Consider the following 12,411-nt stretch of genomic DNA (forward strand, 5'->3'; position numbering starts at 1 on the left):
GTAAATAATGGGTATTGTTACTCTTGCACGATGTATTCATGTAAGTTGAGTGTCTTTCGCACCATATGTAGCAAACCGTGATAATTGGAAGTGCGAGGGAAGGACAACAAACTAAACACAAAAGCATTTCTAAAGTAATTATTTTTCAATCTATATTAACAACGTGGAATATTTAAAATGGACTCATGGCTGCCAATGGAGATGGCCACCAATCCAAGCTCATTCAAACATCGCGACAACCGGACTTTCTGACTTTTTTATCATGTTCACTTCCTCACAGTGGATGTTGAGGGTGGTAGAGTACTCCACTGGAGACTGGAGGGCCGGGTGCTCCACTTTGCAGGTGAGCGTCTGCCCGTGGCTCTCGTACGTGGGCTCCAGCCAGTAGCGGCTCCTCACCGTCACCATACTGTCCGGCTCCTCCTTCATGGTCTCATTTGAGCTGCCCTGATGGAGGCCACTCCAGGTGATGGAGGCTGCGGGTTTTCCTTCCTGAGCGACGCATGTGGCCACGTTCACCAGCCCCATGCCGTCTACTAACTGGGATGGGTTCAACTCCATGGAGACGTTCGGGGGAGCTGGGGCACAGAGACAGAGAGACACAGAGATGGTTAAATAGCAGTTAAGTGCTGACCTCTACTGTGTAGAGCAGAGGTTAATGAAAGGGATATCAGAGGTAGCTTTGTTATCCGCTTCCGTGGGCCGTTCTCTCATAACAAGGGACAAACGACACTTTCCCATTCCGATGTATGTGTACGTCATCATGGAACGATTCTATTTTGATGACATATATGTGCAGAATCGGAATAAAAATGAAACTAAAATAAGCAAAATAAAAAATAAAATAAATGAAAACAAATAAATTAAATCACGACGTTTCGGAGGCAACACAAGCTTCCGTCTTCAGGTGGAACAGTCACAGCAAAATCATCTGTGTCAAGTGGACAGCTCTGGGACACACGCGTTTATATACAGGTTAAGGGGGGGGAGGAGTCAGGAAGGGACGTGGGTGGGGAGGGGGGGGGCTAAGTTAAGCCGCCTTTTGTTGTTCTGTAGGGGGTTCAGGGGGAGGCGGTGGTACACTAGCACGTAAAACCACCTTTTGTTACGCTGCAGGGGGTATGGGGGGACAGCGATGGCGTGCTGCCCGAGAGCGAGTACAACCACTGGTATAAACGAAAGTGGCTGTATAATGATAAGCCAGCTAAGGTTTGACTTGGTTGATGACATCTTTCCAGAAGTTGCTCAATTTAAAACCATCCTCTCGGTTGAAGTTGTGTCTATGTTTGTATATCTGGATGGCTTCATGGACAAATCTTTGGTAATAACCGGGAGGCTTGCATAGTACTTTGGTATCGGAGAAAATAATGTCATGAGAACCCGCTGTATTGAAACAATGATCAGCCACGGCCGAAGAATTCGTTCTGCCGTGTTTCAAATCTGTTTTTGTGCTCCCGGATTCGGTCAGAAATATGTCGTTTCGTCTCCCCGATATAGCAGTCACTGTAGGTACAACTCATTTTGTAAACACTGGGGTACTGTAAGTCAGGAATGACATCCTTTACGGATGGGATCAGATCACGGATTTTGTGTACTGTATTGAACCGGACCTGGATCTTGTGTTTGTTTATTATAAAAACCAACAAGATCATCAATAGTTCGACTTCCCTAATCAAACCAACAAAACCTTCCTCCCTAAAACCCACGGCTGCAAGACCTCCCAGATTCAATGGTCTTCCCAAGATCCATAAAGAAGGTACCCCACTACGACCCATTGTGTCCACGATCAACTCCCCTACCTACAAGCTAGCCCATTTTTATCGGATACTCTGCTTCCTTTCACTGGCAAGGCCACCTCAGCAGTACTTAACTCAACCCAATTGGTTTCTATGGTCAAGGATACGGTACTATCTCCTGACGATATCCTCGTCAGCTTTGATGTAGTCTCTCTGTTCACCAAGGTCCCTGTGCCTGACACCATAACAATAATTGAAGATGTGGTCCAACATGGACTGAACCCTGATTTACCTGCGCTGGTTAGGCACTGCCTCACCAACACTTACTTTACCTGGAATGGAACCTTCTACAAACAAAATGAGGGTACCCCTATGGGCTCCCCCTTGTCACCAGTGATAGCCAATGTTTTCATGGAGAAATTTGAATCAGACGCCATCCAGACATCCACCCTTCGCCCTTCCCTATGGAAGAGATATGTGGATGACACTTTCGTCATTTGGCCACATGGCCTCCCAGCATTGAACCATTTCCTAGACCACATTAATTCCAGACACCCATCCATCAACTTCACTATGGAAGTGGAGAAAGATGGCAAGCTGCCATTCCTGGATGTTCTGTTTGAGAGGAGACCTGATGGCTCTTTGGGACATTCTATTTACAGGAAGTCCACCCACACAGATTCCTACTTGAAGCCTGATTCGCACCACCACCCGGCTCAAAATAATTATCTCATCAAAACATTATACCATAGGGCTCATTGCATTTCTGGCCTACACCAAATGTCCAGGGAATTAAAACATGTACATCTGGCCCTCAAGATGAACGGATACTCTGACCGTACCATCCGCCAAGCTGTTTCTCCCACTATACAGAAACAACCACCTGATACTCCGATCAAAATCATCACGTTACCATACAATGCAGGCGTTACTAAAAAGATTTCCAAAATTCTAAACAAACACAAGATCCAGGTCCGGTTCAATACAGTACACAAAATCCGTGATCTCATCCCACCCGTAAAGGATGTCATTCCTGACTTCCAGTACCCCGGTGTTTACAAATTGAGTTGTACCTGCGGTGACTGCTATATCGGGGAGACGAAACGACATATTTCTGACCGAATCCGCGAGCACAAATCAGATTTGAAACACGGCAGAACGAATTCTTCGGCTGTGGCTGATCATTGTTTCAACACAGCGGGTTCTCATGACATTGTTTTCTCTAATACCAAAATTATCTGCAAACCTCCCGGTTATTACCAAAGATTTGTCCATGAAGCCATCCAGATATACAAACATAGACAGAACTTCAATCGAGAGGATGGTTTCAAATTGAGCAACCATTGGAAAGATGTCATAAACCAAGCCAAACGTTAGCTGCCTTATAATTGTACAGCCATTTCCATTGCTCTCAGTGGGTTTTATGTCAAACTTTAGCTGCCTTATAATTGTACAGCCATTTCCATTGCTTTCTAACAAAAATGGAGTTGTACTCGCTTTCGTGCAGCGCGCCATCGCCTCCCCCCGAACCCCCTGCAGCATATAAAAAGGGGATTTTACCCACTTACGTGCAGTGCACCACCCCTCCCCCCGAATCCCCTGCAGCATAACAAAAGGCGGTTTAACTCAGCCCTCCCCCCCACCCACGTCCCTTTCTGGCTCCTCCCCCAACCCTTAACCTGTATATAATCCCGGTTGTCTCAGAGCTCTTCACTTGATACAGACATTCTGCTGTGACTGTTCCACCTGAAGACGGAAGCTTGTGTTGCCTCCTAAACATCGTGATTTAATTTAGTTGTTTTTATTGTATTTTACCTAAGTGACTTAACCGAAAAAAACAAAGAGTAGTGTCGTACGGTTTAAAAACAAAACCCGCCTCACCATTCACAGTGAGGCTGATTGTTGCTACAGAGGAAAGAAAAGTGACGAAGGTGCAGTTGAAATCTCCCTCGTCCCTCAGATTCAGGTCTTCAATATGGATGGATCCGTCACTCAGTTCAGAGGTGAAGTTAGTGAAGTCGAGCCTCCCGTAGAAGTCGGTGTCATTGTCAATGTAGTAACCGGTGGCAAGGGCAACGGCGATTCTCACTGTGGAGTTGTCTCTGTTTATTTTTTGCCAGATTATACTCCCAGGAGTCTGTGACCCCGTGTAAACGCATCTCAGGGTGACCGCTTGCCCCTTGCTCCCACTCACAAACCGATCCACCTCCACTTGAGAGGTTCCCACGATCACCAGACCTGCAGGGATAGAACAGAGAAAGCGGAGTCAATGTTTAAAGGGTTGGTAAGTACACATCAGTCTGTAATTCTGTTGTCTAAAGACCCCACGAGAGACCGGTCCATCAGACTCTTGTCTTCAAACCCCCAGTGAGTACCTGTATACATCTTTTTTTGTATGGTTAAACATTTCAAATTGCATACCATGCAATACCCATGTGGTAAAACCATCACATTCATTCTACGTGTAAGATTGGAAGGTGGGTAAAACAAAATAGTATCATTGTATTGTGCAGAACTGACAATTTGTAGCATCTGCTCATCCTTTCTACCTAGACATGAGCACACTTGCACCTTTATGTAACTTTCCTTCAGACTGCATTGCAATTTTTAAAGTAACACAATATTATATAGCACTGTTAGTATGACAGCAGAACAGTACAATGGGCTCATATACGCCGATGAGCAAATAATATGACATGCGCCTGACCCAATCAGATCATGAAAGCCAAGCAGGTTAGAGCCTGGATAAGTGCTTGGATGGGTGATCACCATCTCGCCATTGTGGGCGTCACTATGGCGAGATGTGGACTACCTTGCCTGATATACAGGAGGTGGTGGGTTCGATCCTGACGCCTGCAGTATATTTGGAGTTTGCATGTTGTCACCGTGGGCACGTGGATTTCACCTCCGGGTCCTCCGTTTTTTTTCCTCCACATTTAGCAAAATGCGTTAACTTTCCACGTGATAAGCTCACTTCATTGAGCTCTTATTTGTGATCAGGTCACTTATGATAAAGTGCTACATAGGTCAGTGTTGCCTTACCTGGAAAAATAAAATGTTTATATTTCGATTTAAAGCTTTCGTGACTGCAAGGATTCATCTTCTTTGGTTCTTTCGGTAAAGTCACGTAGAATGAAAATAAAATAATAAAATAAAATAACACAATACAATTCTCACGACGTTTCGGCCACAACATAAGTGGCCTTCATCAGGTGAAGGGACGAGACTGTCTGGAGGACAGCGCTGGAGCGTTGTGGCCGAAACGTCGTGAGAATTTTATTGCGTTTTATTTTATTAATTTATTATTTTATTCTCATTCTACGTGACTTTACCGAAAGAACCAAAGAAAAAGTTTATAGTTTTACCATGCATAACAATCTTGTATTGTAGGCAGTGGTTGGCCGAGGGCAGTGCAGCAAATCCATTGTTATCCTGTACTTTCCCCCGACCTTCACTAACCCGTACTGACCAGCGTGGTGAAGTATGGTCAAATACCCATCAGGACCCGCATGGCATAGGAAGAGCTTCATCCAGCAGTGGATCGAGAGACAGGTTGTATGTGAACTCTTACACACATGGTACTCTTGTCTCTTATCCCGGAAAGCGCACTGCATCACGTGCTTTCAGATGCGCTTCTGTGGCCATCTGGAACGCTCTTCCAATATTAAGCCACTGGATAGATGCACTTTAAAATCTAAATTGAAAACTAATTTATTTTATAACTACTTTTTTGTTTAGTTTGTTGTCCTTCCCCTGCACATCCAATTAGCACGTACGGTGGGAAAGAAGTTTAACATAAATACAAGAAGTTCAACATACAGATCGCTGCTGAAAAAAGAGCTATATAGCTCAGTGAGCCCTGGTGCTGTAAAATAGTTTCGTAGTTTAATTTAATTTCTATTGAGCCAGGGTAGGTCGGCTCGACACCCATGGATAGTGAGTTTCACATCACAATATTTCTGTGATCCACCAACCCTCGCCCCATCCACAGTGCTGGATTGCACGTGCATAGCCACCACCACCGCTTTGGGATGTTTGGTAAATGCTAATTAATGGGAGTTTTGGCTTCATGCGGCAGCTACGAGAGAACCAAGAGATGAGCCCCACCGCACATTACTAGTGGACAACACTTAAGAATATGTACAGCTGGGTCATAAACCAACATCCTTTACAAACAGCGACTATCCACCTCGTAATCTACGGTGGGGAGGGGGGGGATTGGAGTTAGCACCCAGGGTGATCTCTGTGTGATCTAAATACAGCTGTGTTCTCCTATAACGCGGTAGTAGTTGCGTTCCTGAAGAACACGCCGTTATGGAAAAATCGCCCTATAATATATAATATAGGGGGTAAAGCACAGTCCGCGATAACTTGTGAGATGCGTACACAGGCTGAACAAAGACTGAGGCACGTGGGTAGTATCTAGAAGCATCCAACAGCATCACACCTTGTGTGATGTTATGCCCAGGGAGCCGTACGGCCACTTATTCCTACTCATGCGACGTAGTTCCATTCACTCAATCGGGTGATATCCAATTCGCATCTGCGTTATTAAAATGTGTTCCCGAATACATTAATCGCGTGATATCCAATTATCGTTATGAAAACAACACACGTTATAGGAGAACGAACTGTACTGTGATTATAGAGCTCCATCACAGTTATTAATTGTCACTCAATGAAATCTTAACGTAATCAGCTATGATAAATCCACTTCTGGATGAACGCCTCCCCAAGCCACCACCATCTGTCACGGTTCAGAGATGGAACAATCCACCTTCAATAGATTAACCAGATACACACGTCATAACATAGACACTTCAATGCCAATGAAATGTGAACAACAGAATTTAGCTTTTAAATAAAAACTCGGTAAAGAAGGTTACGAAGTTGGGGTCGGGATCTATTTTAGAACAGCTTAGTAATAAAATTTTGATTTAAAGCTTTCGTGACTGCAGTAATTCATATTCTTAGTTTTTTCGGTAAAGTCACGTTGAAGAGAAACAACAAAATAATAAAATATATATAAAACAATAAAAAAATTCTCACGACGTTTCGACCATAACTCAAACGGTCATCTTCAGGTGTGTTGGCGCATTTAATCCATAAATCCCAACGCGCCACAGCCGTGTATGGAAAGTAGGAAATAAACAAAACGTGCAGGGCAAACAGCCAAGACTCGGCGGTAGAGTACAGACGAGTTGAAAGAGGTGAGATTTCAAGACAGACTTAAATATATTCAAACATATTTCACGACTCTGATTGCCTTACTAGCTAAAGCAAATCGTTCCAATGTTCGGGAGCTGCACTGAAAAAAGCCCCATTACTCCGGTACAATAAGTTCACTAAAACACCGATATCTGTTGGAGAGCCTAAACTGTAGAGCCACGCAAAATGAAAATCCTATGGAGTCGTGAGTTTATCAAAGCAGGCTTACCGTAAAGCACCAATAGCCGAAACGGCCCTTTCATATTTCACACGGGCAGCACCAAGTTCTTGAATTTCCACTCATCCGGCCTGCCTGGAGGTCGACTGGTTTTCACGACGCACACCACCCGAGCTCACTCGGACTCATGGCAGCGCCGTGGACTTTGGACTGTGTGATTAACCACGCGCCTCCTTAATTGATAAACCCTCGTCACTCATTAACCAGGGAGACACGGAAAACATCGTTCAAGAGATGCGCTGGGCTAGTGGGGGTGGTCAGAAACATATGGGCGGTACAGTAAAGCACACTAAGCGATTTGATTAATTGTCGCTACCAGGGTTGCGGCTTTTATTTGAGATTCAGCTGTCATTTGTCTCGTTGTTTTACGATCTCCAAATAAGGTTGAACGTGTTAAATTCCATATCTCTGTCCGTCTGTAGTGGGAGAAAGGCATGATAATGCTTGTAAAGATGATCCATACTTAAGTATTAAGTTGTTTCCGTCTTATGTTTAGGGGTTTAACTTTTAAACAACCGGCTAAGTTTATCAAATAGTTTGCCTAAAACTGTCGTGCCACTTAGCGGTAGATCTTTAGTTTATCATGGACCCGATTTAAATATACACTTACAGATACACTTAATAAATTTCCTAAATCATCTCAACTCGCAAAACCCATCCATCCAGTTCACCATGGAAGTGGAGGTGAATAAAACTCTCCCATTCCTGGATATTCTGCTTGGGCATGACCAAAATGGTAAAATAACGCGCAAATCCTCTCATAAAGATGCTCATATATCGGGCTAAGAAAGTGTCAGATGGTGATACTCTGAGGAGTGAGATTAAACATGTTAAAGAAATGCTGCAATTTAATGGTTGTAATGATGCACATATCAATATGGCAGTGAATGCCAAAATGAAATAAAATAGCACAAGTGCTGAAATTGATCAAACAATATTTTTTTAAATACTCTTCAATTTGAGAGTAGCTAATAAACTCGCCATATTTGTGGGAAAAAATGAACATCCGATTGAGATTCAGCACGGTACATAAAAATACAAAACCTAATATGTGGTACTGAAGCTTACAACAGAAGGTGTGTACCAGATTAATTTATGCTGTGAAAAATCCTATGTTGGTCAGACGGGACGAATGATAAGCATGAGAATAAAAGGACACCAAACAAATATTAAATATACTCCCAAACACAACTGTCGCCAGTTGCAGAACACTCATGCCAACTGGGGCACTCAATTAATCTTGATAATGTTGAGGTTTTATGCAAAACTAGTTTTTTGGCCAAGACTAATTACGGAATTTACGGAAATTAAAGGCAGCGTGATAGACGTAGCACTAGCGTTATATTCTAAAAATAGATCTTCGGTTGACGAATGACGACCGAAAGTCAATATCAGTTTCGGCCGAAACCGAAATCAGACCGAATGTTATAAAGTTGTCTTTCGGCCGAAACCGAAAAAATGCCGAAAGAGGCCATTTGCCAACTTTTGGCGCCGAAACCGAATTTCGGTCGGTCTCTATCTCACCTGATTGGTTCACAAGTTGCGACATCACATTTACCCCCTCCATTTAAGGTCGCAACACAATTCTTGCTGTCGCCTGATGAGGCTGGTTATAATTACCGGTGAAACGTCATATTCGAATTGTTAATGTGGATTTCCTCTCCTCACCGGTGTGCTGAACTCATAACTTATTGGCACGTTTTGTTTACGTGACAAACTATATTAATCATGCTGTGTCGGGTGGTGGCGGGTTTAACGACATTCATATTTACGCGATCTAACTCAATCAAAAACATATATTATGGATCATGGTGCATGGTTAATGTGGCCACGTGTGTCCCTCAGGAAGGACAGCCCGCATCCTCTATCACCTGCAATGGCTTAATTAATGGCAGTTCAAATGAGACTACAGATTAGGTGGAGTTCGGTTGTCTAGTACTGCCACTCAGGCAGCGGTAGATTGTAGCAAAGGAAACACCGCTTAAGAATAGGTTTTAATTTTTCGTGCAATAAAATAGGTGTTAAGATGTTCAACCACTAAATAGATACCTTTTGCAAGGCATCAAGTTTATAATAATCACACGTACTTGTGGCAAAACATGCAAACAAACACGCTCTAATAATATACGCATTGTCCTTGAAACTGATTGGCCTACACCAGAGACAGCCTTATTTATGGCCTTGTCTCACCACCAGTGTCAGCAGACCAGAGAACATGAAAAGGCGAACAGTACGAAGGCAATTCAAGTGAAGAGGAGATTTTAGATGGTTAAGCAGGATCTTTATTTGCAAGGCAACTCACACCATACTCCCACTCATCATCGTAAACCAACCCCAAACCCTCCAAATGCTCTCCCTTATAGAGTTCGTCTTCCCCCCTTTCTTAACACTCATTCCTTTCTTGGGCTTTTCGCCCTTGTTAACCCTCCCAGGGTTTCCCCCCCCCTTGCTAATCCTTCTCGGGTTTTCCCCACTGCTAACCCTTCTGGGGCCAATCCGATCAGACTTCCTCCACTCAATAATTGGATTGCGTGTCGAACACGGCAGCCCTCCCGTGACCCGTAACCCGTGGTTGTGTGATGTTTGTGTTTGAGGATGTCCCGAACATCCTCTACACAAGTATCAGAACACTTATAGCTCGAGTGATTAATGCAGACTTCATTCCTTGAAAAAGAGATATATATTTGGTGTTTGAACATGTTAACACCTCCTGTTTTTTTTTTCCAGAAAGGGTAAAACCTATTCTTATTTTCATCATTTTGTATTCTGGCTAAAAAGGTCGCGTAGATAAATCACGGCTTCTCTACATTTTCAAGCTAAACGCTTGATGCATTGCGAAATGCACATTAATACTTTTGTTGTAGAAAACATTGAATGGGCTACGTCCAGAGACTGATGCTGTGGAGAAGAGTTGGTGAGGTATTGATGGGACACGGCTAGCGTTGTACGACCCCAAACGTGCTGGCGACTGAAGTACACACACCTCAGCTGCTCTCAACATCACGCTAGAATGGAGGATCAGAGCTCCCTCTAGCGGACCCTTTAGCAAATAGCAATACAATGATCCGCCGTATTGATTTGAAGCTTTCCTGACTGCAAGGATCCATACTCTTTGGTTCTATTCGGTAAAGTCACGTAGGTAAATATATAAAACAACAAAAATCACGACGTTTCGGCCAAAACACAAGCGGCCTTGATCATCATGGCCAATCAAATGCTAATTTTTATGCTAATTCCTTTGTCGAGGCACCTTAATCCCTCTCACACAGCTTAAAGGTCGCAGTCTGAGCTTGGCTCTGTTTCACTGATGAAGGCCGCTTGTGTTGTGGCCGAAACGTCGTGATTTTTGTTGTTTTATTTTTTTTACCTACGTGACTTTACCGAATAGATCCAAAGAGTATCCCCCCTATAGCCTGAACAGACTGTTGGTGCAAGTGCTCTTAGCTAGCACCTATGAAAGCCGGCACTGTGGCACACGAGGGAGTGGATGATAAAATAGCTATACCAACTGGCAAGCATAACATTTTCAGAAAATACGAATCAATTGTTTTGTTGGTTCATTGGACATGTGTAGTGACGACAACACCCGTGGTGACTTCTTAAGAGCCTTTTATTCAGACACAGCACGAACGATGGCCAGGCTTGGTTCATGAGACGAGCTCCGTGTTCTTTCCAACGTTCCCTCTCCTTGTGCTGCCTCCTTTTATACCTCCCAAGCCCCCCTCTCTGGAAGCTTCAACCACCCCACTTCCTTCGGCCAATCCTGACCCTTCCCCACCAAAGGTTCTCAAAAGTTCTTCTGCAGTCTACCCTTGCTTCCCGCCTTTTTATCGATCAAATCTTTCCTCCAATCCCTTTCAATCTTGCCTCCCGACCAATCACTGTGAAGGCGTCTTAGCACCAATGGGAGGCCTTGGACTACTTTCTGATTGTTTGTCTGACCGTACGCTTGTGTCAGGTAAGCGGTCTGATATCTCGGTCATTACATATGTATAAAACATCCGGAGCACATCAGTGGCATAGATGCCGATACAAATGTTTTATTTAAAAAGCCGAATATCGGGAATCTACAATCCAACCCTGCACCGTCCTACATCACTCGCCACTCGACTCGGAACTGGCCAAGCCCAGGACCTATGTCATGTATTGTCCAGTTAATAATAATGATAAATAGTTACATTTACAAGACGCATTTAATCTGTATACATATCACAATTTGGCCATGTATGGAAAGGAGGAAATAAAAACAGAATTAGGGAGTGAAGGCCAGTTTGAAGAAGTGAGTTTTCAATACAGACTCAAATACAGCTGATCACCCATATGTGTATGTGTGTAGTTTGGCAAAAACAAGCCCCTATCTCCTCGTGGTGCCAGATGGCAATGCTGTGGTGGGCAGTGCCATAGGGGGAGGGCCACATAAAATTGGCCATTCCCCTCATTGCGTTTGTAACCACCGCAGCGGCCAAATGGGGGCCCTGGAAGGGTGCGAGGGTCTGGTAACCCCTCTACCTTCAATTAATTACCACCAAACCACGACTGAATTTTTTTTATTAATAACCTTGTGCCGGAGACCCTGGGGGACAAGCTTCTATGACCTCTCCTGGCCAAACCCCATTTGGCGGAGCCAGGAGACTGAATCTTTACCCTCGGGGCTTCTCCAGAAACAAAAAACCACTACGTGTAGCCATGTGGAATGTTCGAATGCTCACTGCGGAGGAGAGGCTACCACTCCTTTGTCGGGAGCTGGAGCAGTACCGCCTGGATCTCTGTGGTATTCAGGAGGTCCGGTGGACTGGCTCTGGCTCCTGCCACCATAACGGGTGGACAGTCCTCTACTCGGGGAAGAAGACTGCCAAACAACAGGGAGTGGCTCTTCTTCTGAACAAAAGAATGAAGGGGGCATGGGAGAATGGCGGTGAGGTGTTGGAAGCTGTCAGCCCCAGGCTACTTTGTCCTCGCCTTCCCATCAATCAGAGGCGAGGAGTAGTGGTCGTGTTTACTATGCTGCCACCGAAGATGAACATCCATAGAGGGGTGCAGGTGAGGCCGATGAGTCAGATGCCTTCTATGACCTCCTGTCACAGGTGCTAGCTAAAGTGGCCCCTCTGGATAGTCATCTTGTTGGGTGACTTCAATGCCCTAGTTGGTCATGATGCTGGCACCTGGTCTGGAGTGATTGGAAGGCATGGGCTAATTCAGCTCAAAAACAACGGCAGGAGGCCGCTAGAT

General features: G+C 44.4%; 1 protein-coding gene across 2 annotated transcripts in view; it reads right to left on the bottom strand.

Moving 5' to 3' along the window:
* LOC116955950 (nectin 1a-like) overlaps positions 1–7,599 on the bottom strand; it is a 31,815-nt gene extending 24,216 nt beyond the window's left edge. Inside the window, exons 1-3 of one of the 2 annotated variants that reach the window (XM_076053654.1) lie at positions 7,174–7,599; positions 3,618–3,974; positions 279–578 (exon numbers count right to left, since the gene is read on the bottom strand). In XM_076053654.1, the coding sequence (XP_075909769.1) occupies positions 279–578; positions 3,618–3,974; positions 7,174–7,207 (691 nt within the window). In that variant the 5' untranslated portion in view covers positions 7,208–7,599. The remainder of the gene's footprint in view (positions 1–278; positions 579–3,617; positions 3,975–7,173) is intronic. The other variant, XM_076053653.1, reaches the window with a different exon arrangement.
* Positions 7,600–12,411: the final 4,812 nt, after the last annotated feature.

This window comes from Petromyzon marinus, chromosome 62, assembly GCF_048934315.1.
Source record: "Petromyzon marinus isolate PM22_M1 ecotype Great Lakes invasive population chromosome 62, UKy_Petmar_22M1.pri1.0, whole genome shotgun sequence".
Lineage (NCBI taxonomy): Eukaryota > Metazoa > Chordata > Hyperoartia > Petromyzontiformes > Petromyzontidae > Petromyzon > Petromyzon marinus.